We start from the raw sequence: 12,444 nt of genomic DNA, 5'->3' as shown, positions 1-12,444 counted from the left end.
CAATCATGGCCACAGATTGTGCAATCAAGCCACCTAATTAATAAATCAAAGGTATAAGAAGGAAAAAAAAAAAACCTCGACTTACAAACAGGTGCTAATTGGCGACACGTTGGCTCAATGCAGATGAAGTGCAAAGCAAATGCAATGGACGTACAAAATACATACTACAGGAGAACTTCATATCTTTTCTAAAAGTCAATCTCTGGATTCAGTATTAAGTATCTGACAGTGGCGGTTCTCTTACTATTACACTGATGCCTTGCCGGGGCGATCTTTTGCATATTAATGCATTCAAGCATTAACCAGCATGAGCATTTGTCAAAATGCTTCCTGTCCAGAGGGCTCGTTCTGCTCTGATAGGTGCCATCCATCTCACTGTGCCAAGTGTGTCCAGTGGGCACGCCTGTATGTATAAATGCCCACCCGATGACGCTTACTAGAGTCCGTTGGTTTACCTTAAAATATTGGGAGACGTTGCATGACGTGCCTGCATATCCACTGCAATCTGGAAAATCTGTTAAGCTGTCACTGAGCGTTAAAACACCTGCCATGACGCAATCTGGAGCCTGTACATGTCCCGGTATGCTTTGTGTTTAAACTCAAGGTAACTTCAAGTCGACATATCATCAGAATCTGCGCAACATAAGCGTCCAAACTACAAGTCGGCACGCATGCAGTCGGAAAAAAAACAAAACACCATCATCCTCTGCTTCGAGGTGCCACCTTCATTAGTATCCATAAAGCATGCAGCTCATTAAGGAATGTCATTAAAACGGGCGGCGGAGCGCTGGGTGGGTGCCAAGAAGACGACTGCTGGGCGACATGCGGGGAGGGGGACGAGCCGCGGCCAGCGCGAGCGAAGATGCAGCTGGTTCGCTCCCGGTTTGTTCCCGGGGGACACGGAAGGAGTAAAAGTGAAAGGAGTACTCGGGTCCGCTGAGACGAGGGTTCAGGCTTGCTGGAGGGCCGAGGTGGCGGGTGTCGCTCGTGGGTGCCATCGTGGAAGACGGGGCACGGCGGACTCCATTTTGGAGAGCAACGCAGGGAGTCACCATTTTGCATTGCTCTGCGTGGAGTAAATGGGAATGATCAAAATTATACAAATTAAATAGTCCCATTACAGAAGACATTTGAGCCAAGTGGAGGTTTGGACACTGTGAGAGGGCAGATCCATCACTGGAGCAGATGAACAATGACAACTGAGCCACTGATGAGCTTTTGTCTTATTTGAGCTGTTTCTCAAATATAAAAAAGATTCCCTCCCTGATGAACCTTCAGTGGGATTCCAAAGTGATCTCTTAACATCTTACTAGTGGATATTTCATTACTGTAGCTTGAGCTTTGTGTTTTAATTAATGATATATTTACGATCATCTCCTGCCAAGCAAGCAAGAGAAGCCATTAAAAGTGCCAAAGTTGAAAGGACTCAATTTCTCCAACCACCTGAAAAGTGTAAATTGTGGGTATGTTTTCTGTAGTTTTCCAAACAACGCTCATTGTTAAGCTCAGTGAAACAAAGCTTGAAACATAAGAAAAGCTTTCTGTGTGGGGAGTTCTTATTTGCCAACTAAACCTTGATACACTGGTGGGATTCAATTGTTCATTCCTCATGTCGTTCATGTTTTGACAGTGTGGCTCCACAGGTGAATCATTCTGAACTATAAACGTTTGGTATTCTGTACTTTTGGAATTGTTGGTATAAAAAAAAAAAGAAGAAAGAAATAAACAAAAACTTTTTTTAAGTGAGGAGGTAAAAGTTACCATGAGCCACTTTACACTCAAATAAATATACGAAACAAAGGTCGATTAAACACCAATGAAAACCGATTTGAATTCAAAATGCTCACATGTTCATCTCATGTCATTAACTTCATCCTCCTGTACACACGGTATTTATGAATCCAATTCATCTCTAAAACATTAAACTCAAGACACCCAATGATTCATTGCTTGCAAACATCAGTGATGCTAAAACTGTGACAGGTTAACAATGGGATGACGCACGTGGATTGGAGATGCGAAATTTGCAAGCGATTTGAATCTATTGAACAGCTCTTTCTAAACAGATGATGGGAACTGAGTCAGTTGTTTTTCTTTGCTCCGCATCGCTTAGACATGCTTCTCCTTTACTCAGACAGAAAGGAGCACAGCAGAGTACACATGCAGTGCTTGTTTGATGTGTTTTACATTCATTTGATCAGATGTTGGTCTGATCTCAAGGTTTTGTGACAGACACTCAGGTGTACACACCTGACGGATAACTAGTCTATTTCAGGGTACAAATGACTTATTAATACTAGTTGATCGTTTGTATTCATTTCTATGGTTTTATGTATTTTCTTTACTTATTACTTTGCAATAATGAGTGCTCTGAATTCTTAAACATTTTCTTGTAGTCCGCTTAGTTTTTCCATTGTGTAAGCTTTTTTTTTTTTTTTTATATTAAGTTACAGTTACACTTGGTAAATCCAAAATAGTGATCTTGCAGTCAAAGCAGACAGATATATGGGCTCTTTACAATCGGTGAGTTTCAGAAGTTCAAATCAAGCCCACACGCACCAAACGAAGGTGCAATATGATCAATATTTCAGAATAACTGAAACTCAAACAATCCCAGTAATGGAATATAAATATAGACAGATGCGAGTTTGAAATATCAAAGATTCATTCGGCTGTTACTTCTATCATTCCTCTCAGTCACTACAGACACTAAATGAGCCCGTCTTTTAACAGACCCCATAAAAGGAATGGATCTTACAGATCTGGTGTCCTTCAAAGAGCCAAAACTTCCATGTCTAATGTACACTGACAGCTACTGAACAAAGGAAGATCCTTGGGCTTCTCTGTTCCTGTAAATTCCCAGTGGGCTATAGAATTAAAAAAAAATAAATAAATCAAAGTCAGTAGAATGTACAGCATGGGGAAAAAAATGTTTGGATTGAATAAAAGCAGTAAAATTGATGCAAACTCATCTTGAACCGTATATAACTTGCCAGTCAGTTACAATGACAATGTGACACTTTCTGGAAATATGAAAACATCTGCCACACTAACAAAACAATAGCTTTCCTATCAGCTGTGATTTGATCACAAGCATTTGAGCATGGATGCCCAAGAATCTCACGCCGATTGTGATTTTTGTCTTGACCTCACGATTCATTTCTTTCCTTCTAATTTCCCTCACTGGAGAAGAAAAGAGGCACTCATGCATTCAAGTAATTAGTGCTAATCAGCTATGCACTGACCTAGTAGGCAGCCATATTGATTTCAGAGACCAATCACGGAAAAACTTAATGACATAGCGATTAAAGTGCTCCAGTAAGTGAATTACACCTACAATTAAATGCTATGGGGATTCACCGTCGTGGAACATTAAGTAAAATGTCGTCTTTCAAAGGATATACCGTCTGCTTTTATAGCCGAGCCTGCACGGAGTAGTAGCAGTTTACCTGCAAAATGGAAACAATAAGAAAAAAATAAAGTAAATATTTACAACTTCAATCTTTATTTCTTTGAAATAAGATAAAGGGTAATTTGTTATTAATACAAGTACAAAAATGTATCAGAACACAGACAATATACACGACCGTGACAGTTTAGGGAATTATATATGGTTCAGAAAAGACAAACGACCTCGGTAAATTATGGAACATAAGGAAAAAAAAAAAAGTGGGCTGGTGAATGGAAAACCATTTATCTTCCTGATAGTTGTTCAAAAGGGTCTGAAAAATATCTAAATATAGGCAACTTGGCAACAACTAACCTGCTCTCTTTCCAGTTTCAGCCAACACACGAGCAAAACTTTCTTCAATAAATAAGGCACTTTGATGGGCCCAAAAGCAGGACAAATGTGAGTGACTGTGTACACGGGAATAATTTGAATGAATGGACCAGAATTCATGATAAAACATTCACATTTTTTATACCGTGCATAAATACTTTTCACCTTAAATCACTCAAGATATTTTAATTAATAAACGACGCGTATAAATGGGAATTTTAAAAGACGTCAAGGACCCGACGTCGGAACTCAATAGGACATTAAGGCAGAACAGGTAAAGCAAGATGCAGGCTGAGGAAAAGACGACAAAATTTAAAGTATGATGTGCCATTTGTTTTTTGGTTCAATGGCTGAACTGCGTTTGTGTCACGCGTTGGCAAAGTGCCGTGCTCTTCCAACATGGTTTATCACAGAGACACAGTTTGGATGTGTGCATGAGGGAAGAAAACTTTCTGTTGTGGCACAAGTTCATATATTGACTGCTAAAAAAACAACAACAATGCATCAAACTTGGAAAAAAAAAAAAGTAAAGTGGATGAGAATAATATGTCACTATTTAAGGCAATCTTTGTATAGACTAAACTTTTGGCACCAAATATTAAGCATAATATCTGGAAGCAGGTAAATTCAAGCTGCGGCACACAATGAGGAAATATACTTCTCGTCACTCTTTGTCAGCAATATTGAGAGGGTAAGGTTTGTTAAAGAGGAAATAACCCAACAAGAACAGTCCATGTAGCCGCCGATCGTCGCTGAAAAACAAGTCCCTCTGGCAGGCTTCTACGTTTCTCTCCCACCGGCGAGACGGAGGGCTGGAGTGGAGGGCTGGAGTGGTGGGAGGACTCACTGAAGACCAAAGTCTCATGGAGAGTGAGCAGGTGGCGTCTACATTTCGTGGGCGGAAAGATGATGCTCTGGGATACCGTTGGCGTGAGCCACCATTGTGTTGTTCTCGTTGAGGCGCCTCACGCGGTACATTTCATAATGGATGCTGCTGGTGATATCTTTAATGTTCTGCATATGGGTCCTACACACAAACAAACAGACGCGATTTAAAGAACAGAATGTGCACATTTACAGATCATCCTCATCTCGTATATATTTATATATCAATTTGAATGTAAAGCAAACTTTCTTTTCTTCAACTTTGGTTGGGAGCAGTGAACCACAGTAACAATGTAATCACCAGCTAACATGCATGACAGAACAGGTCCGCCCCCCCTGCAGGTGCTTGTAAAGCACTTGTTCTACCATACGTATATACCATACATACCACCATACATACCTAATGCATTTTTGCTCCAAATCCATAGTATGGCTTTTAATTGAGATATTTCAATAGGTTCTGGTGGGTTTCCAGGACAAAGATTGCCTACAACTGAACCCTGTGACTGAATGCTTTGTGTGTGGACACTTGAAGTGGAAAAGAGCTGCTGTTCACAAAATGCCTTCAGTGTCGACACTGAATCATAGTCAGAAAATAACATGCTACGCTTCTTTTACCCAGCAATAAGAAAATCTGTTTCTAATAGAAAATGAATTCCAATTCCTCACTAATCACTAATTTTTGCAAACAAACAAACATAAGAAAATCGCTCAGCAATAATACTTATACTTAAGTATTTGAAACCACGAAAATATGCAAAAAGCTGAAAAAAATGTCAGCTGAAGAGGTATTGATGAGTTTAAATTCACAAACCTGATGAGGAGGTCTCGTAAATAGGCAAACTCACAGTGGGCGATATTCTCAACTGCAAGAAACCGATAACGTGTTGAATTATCACAAACAAATCAAATCTGGGATTGAAAACAAGCAGCGCATCAGTGACCAGCATAAATAGAAGCGACGGGTGTTTATTGAGCTTCCTGGACGGTCCACTAGGTGGAGGCAGTGATCCTAGTAGTGAGATGTTGCTGCCAACACACAGGTAATGTTTCTATGCTCAAACACTCAGAGGAGGAAACTGTGACTCACTTCATCTACTTCAAATCTGACTGAGGAGATAAGACCGTGCAAAGATTTGGTGTGTGTGTGCGTTTGTGTGCCAAGCACTCTGCAGGAAATGAAACTTCCTCTATAAGATTCTCAATTGAGTGGATAACGCAATTACATTATTTTGAAAGTGTAATCCGACGGTGGGGGGGAGTGATGTAATTTTAATGCTGACAAGTAAGATTCACGAGTTCAAAAATAACTGAAAACAATGCAAAAATCTGTGGCTCAAGTTGCTTTACTACAGTTTATAAAAACGAACGGACAAAGAACAGCAACCATGATAAACGCTTCCCTTCTTTATAATGTCTTGTTTCTTATGTGGTCATTTCGCAGTGATGATACAAAAGGGCAAGTGTGATGTTAGGACCTCGAGTCAACAACTCAGGCAGCTGGTTTTGTCCTCTGACAAACGCGCTGTGTCTGGTTGAGGGCAACGCCAGCTGCATGGCACACGGCAGCTGTCTGGAAACTGAAAGGAGGATTGTTTATAGAGCGGACCGCGGCGCTGACCTCCTCCCTCGTTTGTCTGCTTACTAATGAATACACTTTCAAGTTAATGGTCAATGTGTAAAATACTGCCAATATGAAATCTTTTCTTTTACCTTCAATGGTACCCCACTTGGTCTTCCTCCCCAGCAGCCTCCTGCCATTGACCTGGTACTCCTGATCACTGCCCACCACAGCGAATGGGATCATTTCCTGCTCCGGGTTCAAAGGTCAACAGAGAGCGGAGTTGAAATCATTCCAGTGAGGCACAGTTACCACAGGACTGATTGAGCCCTGGTCTAAGATTTCCTCACCCTGATTTTTTCATTAATCATCCTGTCCTCCGCGTCCTCGTCAAATTCCTTCTGTGGATAGACGTCAATCCCATTGGCGCGCAGCTCTTCTCTGATCTGTGGAGAGCAAGTTCAAACAGGAGCACGGAGCGAATCTTTAGCCACACCGCTGTTTTTAGAGGATACAAACTAAGCTTTTTAATGGCAGGAGTAATTATGGGAACATGTTTGCTCCAGTCTGGAGAGACATCAGACAAAGCTACACCTCAGTCTACACAGCCTACAAATTAGGGTGGTTTTTATAGCTTATCTGCTCTGAAAGTTTGGGATTAGTCCACTGTCTGTACACAAAGCAAATCTCACAAAATACAGACGTACTTAAAGAGCTAATGAGGGGATAAGAAAGGCATAAAAATTAAAGGAGCAGCAGAGAAAATCCCGGCAAGAAACACAAGGGACAGAGAAATGCTCATCTTCAGAGGAAGACCAGTGTAGAAGTGGCAAAGGAAGAGACAGATTAGATGAAGTACCACAGATGTATATAGAAAAACAAAACAAACAACAACCTTCTTTTTGAAAAAGTCCCTCTCCTCCAGCGTCAGTGTGTCCGCCTTTGCGATGACTGGGACGATGTTGACCACCTTACTAAGACGTCTCATGAACTCGACGTCAAGAGGCCGCAGACTGAAAGAGAGCGAGAGACACAATAGAAAGGCAGACATTACGTGTATAAACATGAAACTGTAGGACAAGATTTGCACAGCAGGGGGCAGATGTTCCCAAGAATTCCCTCCCAGTATATATCATCTCTTTCCAATGTTTGCCTTGTGACCTCATTATATTAACTGTTGTGTGAAAAGCTGTTGAGTTTGAAAGGGCTGACGGCCTTTTTAGGAGCTAAGGACTTTAACTCACTTTCAAAAAGCATCTGCTCGGAGCTATGCTTTGTAGTGTGGCTAAAGACAGATTGTCAACATGTCTTGTGCACTCATGCAAGACTGCATAGAATAAAAGGCAAAAAGTTCTCAATTGATTAAACTCTCCATCTCTCTCATCCTTCCTGTTCCCTGTCTCATTAGGCTTTTTAAGGCAAAACTCAAGCAGCTGCTGGCCAGGCCATGTGACATCTGCAATGTTGGATCAAAATGAAATGCTGCTGGTTGGAGCCAGGCTGGAGGGAGGAGGGGGTGGGGGTGGTGGGGTCACACCAGCCCCCTGCCCCACTACAGGACAGACCAGTCCATGACACCAAAATGTATTGAGGTGCAGGTCTGGAGCGACTGCACGCTCAAAAGAAGCAGATCATCTGCAGCTGCTTCAGTTTCCCCAAAAAAGACCAATTGCTGTAGTTTACTAGAGTTACACAAAATGGAAAAATGAGCGTAGGATTGCATGGTGAATCCATCACTTGATAGACACATGAGACCGCCTGTGAACCCTCCCTCTAATTCCTTCTGCTAGCACGCCCCCCCGACCCCCTGAGCTTCGATCGGTGAGTGGCTGAACCATGAGAGTGCAGGGAGGGAGGGGTGATTAAGCACTTTGATCAGAGCCAGATGTGTGTTTTGTTACAAAAAAAAAAAAAAGTAGAGCAAAAACTTGGGACATTGTGCTGCTTCGGGCCTGGCAAGTAAGATCTGTCTCTCCTGTGTGCATTTGTGTGTATGTGAGTGAGAGTGAGAGAGAGAGAGAGAGAGGGAGAGCAAGAGATCTGGGATATGTTGCCTTGCTCCGAGCTGAAAAGTGGAGGGGTGGAGGAGTTTGCTCAATTTCAGGAGTAATAAATCAGAGATATTTGACTCTGCTTCACACTGAAAAGCCAAAGTATGAACAAAGGCTTTCTGTATTATTCCTCGACTAAATGTGCAGTCAAGAAATTGTATATCGTTTATTCTATCGCTTTCTATTAAAGAGAGACAATGTGTGTTTTCAGACTTGTTAGGGGTAACCTGGTTGAGAGATGTCATCATTCATCTTTTATGAGTGCATGTTGTCACCTTTTGGTGCGTCAATGAGGAGGAGGTAATAAATCTGCACATTTGTTAAGAGATACATGTTTTTTTTGTGTGTGCTTTTGAGCATGCCCATATTTGCCCCTACCAGTGCCCGGTTGGCGGGATGAAGTATATGCAGCAGTGGACTCTGGAGTCCGGAATCCTTTTCTTTCTGTTGATGTTGATTTCCTCCTGCAGGTACGCCTCGTACTGGTCGTTAATGAACTTCATGATGGGCTGCCAGCTGGGTAGCAGGGATAAAGAAGATGGTTAGAGGAAGGGGTGCTGCAATGCAGAGGTAAGAAAGAGAGACAATGGGGAGATGGGTTCAAAGAGGAAGAGGGAGGGGCTCGCAGAAACGAGGAAGCCAGATAAGGAGATCAGGACAAAAAAGAACAGGAAACATGAGACAACAGGAAACATGAGGGTAAGAAGGGGGCGGGGGGTGGGGGGGGGGGGGGGGGGGAGCTGACAAATGTATTTGTTAGTCAGAGTTTGTTTTTCACCCATTACTGGTATTGATGGGGAATTGTTTCACCGAATATTGGTATAATTATAAAAAAAACAACAACCTGTAATTCTTGCAAAAACATGAAATGATTTCAAAATACACATTTCTCACATCAGTGTTCTCCAGCTATTTCATCTTATCACTTAGATATATTTGACTATCACCTACTTGAAATCAGACTTCAGTGATTCTTGTATATTATTTTCTTGTAAAACTGATGTGGCGAGTGGAAATTTGTGACATACCAGTTCTCATTGTTGATCTGGTCTCCGAAGCCTGGCGTATCAATTACTGTCAGCTTCATCCTCACTCCCTTTTCCTCGATGTCTACAAAAAAAATAAATACACACGTGGAGTCATCATGCAAATCTATTTTGGAAACTGATATTCATCTATTATATATATATAAGAAAAAAAAAAGAAACAAAGGGAATACAACCCTTAGTAAAGGAGTTGTGTGACATTTAAAGCACTTATGGAATCAAAAAAGTCCAAAAAGTGGCACAATGAGCTGAGCCATACCATGACTGATGGACTTGATTTCAATAGTTTTGGGGATCTTCTCTTGGGCTGTAGCCAACACCGACTTGCGGCTGACTTTGGACTTGAACAGCGTGTTCATCAGTGTCGACTTCCCCAGGCCACTCTGTCCTGTAAGCGGAGAGGCAGAACCAATGAGACAAAACTCCTCAACAGTGACAGCTTGCACTAACCAACAGTTTACACCCCGGTGCCACAATAAAGCCAAATGAGAATCAATGCCAGTTTTTCATGGCAGTTTCACGTTTGGCTGAAGCTTCGACCAGCTGTAGTGGTCGGCACAAACAAAGCCAGATACGTTTTTCTAACACGTGGAAGCGAAAATTTAAATGAGCAACACATTTCTTGATGAGATGATTCGATAAATGACTTTTTTTTTTTTAGGAGCGTTGATAGAAAGCTCTTCATCTGGATAAAACAGAGTTGTGTCATACTCGTCAGTTGTGCGTCTACATGGCGGAAAGCATCTGTGACCTTCGCATGCCATGCTGACTTTGCCAAGGGTTAATGACGAGGAGTTTGGAGGGGCCCGCTGGGAAGAGACCGTTCACAGTTCAACTTCAGGTTAGGTCAACATCCAGAACTGCACTGATTTATGGAGATGGGCTTCTCAAACAAAGTCGCATGCACAGGCTGTCAGCAGCGCACACTACATGGAAAGATGGATCTATATGATAAACACAAAACCCCAGCAGCTGGAGGGTTTAGCTCCAGGGTTTAAAGGGCTTCCCATGTCCAAAAGGCAAATTTTACTTTCAACACACTGTAGAGCAGCTGTCAGAGCCTTCCTCCAGCCGACTACCAAGAGCAACCATGACTACAGCGTGCCGGTGCCAAAACCCCACACTTTCACTCTGTATTTGACCCGTGGAGCACAAATTTTGCTCAGACCGCCAAAGTTTTGTGTAACCATGTACAACAGAATCATCCATAATCCTTTTTTTCATTTTGCTCTCGTTTGTGGTTAAATGCAATTCATGTGAATGTAAAAAGCATGGAAACCAAGCTTGTTAAAACAGAATTAAGAAAGCAACCCTCAGCCCCGAGGCTGCCCCTCCAAAAGGCTGTTTTAATTGAGCATGAGACACAGACTAACTGTCGCGACATCATTCAGAGGAGACGCTGGCTGGGTTTTATGGTGACCTGTCTACTCTTTGGTGGCATGTAATTAGCGCCTGTTTTAAAGGTGTCTGATCACAGAGAGTTTTTAAGTCCAACTGCGTGTGGCTGCTTAAAAAAAAAAAAAAAAAAAAACGCTTGAAGCTTCTGATTTGCGGCAGAACTTAATTAGAGAGAAAAATCTTATCGGGATAACAGGACTCCAAAGAGTTTACCGAGGTCGTTCTGAGACAAACATATTTGAGTTGATACTACTTGAATAGCATAATGACAAAGCTGAGAAAAGAAGAGTGAGGGAAAAAAAAAACCCATTCCTGTATAAAGTACACTTGACTTGATTATGTCTGCAGTGTATACATGTTCTACTCACCTACAACCATAATGTTGAGCTCAAAACCCTGTTTCATGGCTTTCCTCCTCATCTGTTCCAGAATGGCATCAATACCAACATAGCTGAAGTCCACCGCGGAGCCGCCGGCCTTCTCCCCGTACAGACCGCTCACTGCTGGGGGCACCAGGGCATCGGGCACTGCTGCCTCAGACATGGCACTGCTGCTGTAGCTGGAAAACACTTCTGGTCCTGATTTGACAAGCAAGGAGAGAAAGGGGAAAGGTTATTGGGGCAAAACTGCCATGTCATGAACAAGTGACTTTGCAATGACAAAAATGTTCACACCAAAAAGGGGTGAAGACACAGATACGTAACCGATTAATAAAGCCGTGAAAAACAGACATTGTGAGGAAGTCCTTTGTACTTATATTGCATTAAATATTTATATGTATCCATGCAACTTTGTAAATGCATGCAAGTATATATGTGCAGAACTATACGCATATACTTGGTATCAAAAGTAAGAAAACCTTTTGATTGTTTAGTTATTTTTGTTGTTCGTTGGCAACTGTTGCACACAAAAACTTTTTATTTCAATGATGAAACATTTATAAAGCCCATGCATTTGTGAGAAGCGAGTATGTGTTTGAAGAATGTGTTGAAGAATGAGCAGGCTGATGAGCATTATGAGGAGAGGAGAGGCCATGCACGGTTCTTCTACATACTACAAGACTTCTTTCAGTGAAAAAATGCTCCCATTGCCAATAAGTCTTATTTCATATGCGTTAAAGAGGACAATGAGCTGTTTGGCATTGACAGAAGATTTTGCTCAGCTCGACTGCACCATTAAAACGGAAAATAAACTGTAATATCTTTAGTGACAAAAGCACTGTTACAACAAATAAACAACAACCCAACACGATTTTCTTTACATTTTGTCCCACGTTTAAATACGTGTTAGACGTGTCTGTATAAATTTGCACCTCTGTTTAATGTCTTTTTTTTCTAGCACTATAACATTTTTCACGGTCTTGAAGGTGCTGTATAAACAAAGCTTTAGAGATTAATCACAGGTCGGGATCCTTGCAGAAAATCAATGATGGTAGGTGTGACGGAAGATTTCTTACTGCTGTTTTGACTCCTTTAAACAGTTTATGAGCTCATGAAGAGTTCTCAGATGGTAACAATAACACTGCAATAGTCCCATGAGGGTATTTAACCAAGCTCACACATGTTGTCAAAGTTAAAAATGCTCTGTCAGAAAAACAGATTCCTCATATGTTTGTACTTTTTAGCAGATTGAAGAGTGAACACAAGACACACTGAACCACAATGCAATTCTTGTTTTCATTCTAATGATTGTGCTATGTTCAATATAACGTGAATGTTAATA

The 12,444-nt window shown here is 41.6% G+C and overlaps 1 protein-coding gene across 5 annotated transcripts in view; it reads right to left on the bottom strand.

Moving 5' to 3' along the window:
- Positions 1-3,482: 3,482 nt before the first annotated feature.
- The window catches only part of septin9a (septin 9a), a 60,662-nt gene continuing 51,700 nt past the window's right edge, over positions 3,483-12,444 (bottom strand). For all 5 annotated transcript variants that reach the window (XM_080511011.1, XM_080511013.1, XM_080511012.1 and 2 more), the window contains 9 exons: positions 11,091-11,300; positions 9,584-9,712; positions 9,307-9,388; positions 8,657-8,794; positions 7,123-7,240; positions 6,578-6,673; positions 6,380-6,476; positions 5,481-5,532; positions 3,483-4,808 (listed from right to left, as the gene is read on the bottom strand). In XM_080511011.1, the coding sequence (XP_080367137.1) occupies positions 4,667-4,808; positions 5,481-5,532; positions 6,380-6,476; positions 6,578-6,673; positions 7,123-7,240; positions 8,657-8,794; positions 9,307-9,388; positions 9,584-9,712; positions 11,091-11,300 (1,064 nt within the window). In that variant the 3' untranslated portion in view covers positions 3,483-4,666. The remainder of the gene's footprint in view (positions 4,809-5,480; positions 5,533-6,379; positions 6,477-6,577; positions 6,674-7,122; positions 7,241-8,656; positions 8,795-9,306; positions 9,389-9,583; positions 9,713-11,090; positions 11,301-12,444) is intronic.

The sequence above is a fragment of the Blennius ocellaris genome, assembly GCF_963422515.1.
Source record: "Blennius ocellaris genome assembly, chromosome: 16".
NCBI classification, from domain to species: domain Eukaryota; kingdom Metazoa; phylum Chordata; class Actinopteri; order Blenniiformes; family Blenniidae; genus Blennius; species Blennius ocellaris.
The sequence above is the reverse complement of the archived record's forward strand: the minus strand, read 5'-3'. Positions and strand labels throughout refer to the sequence as shown.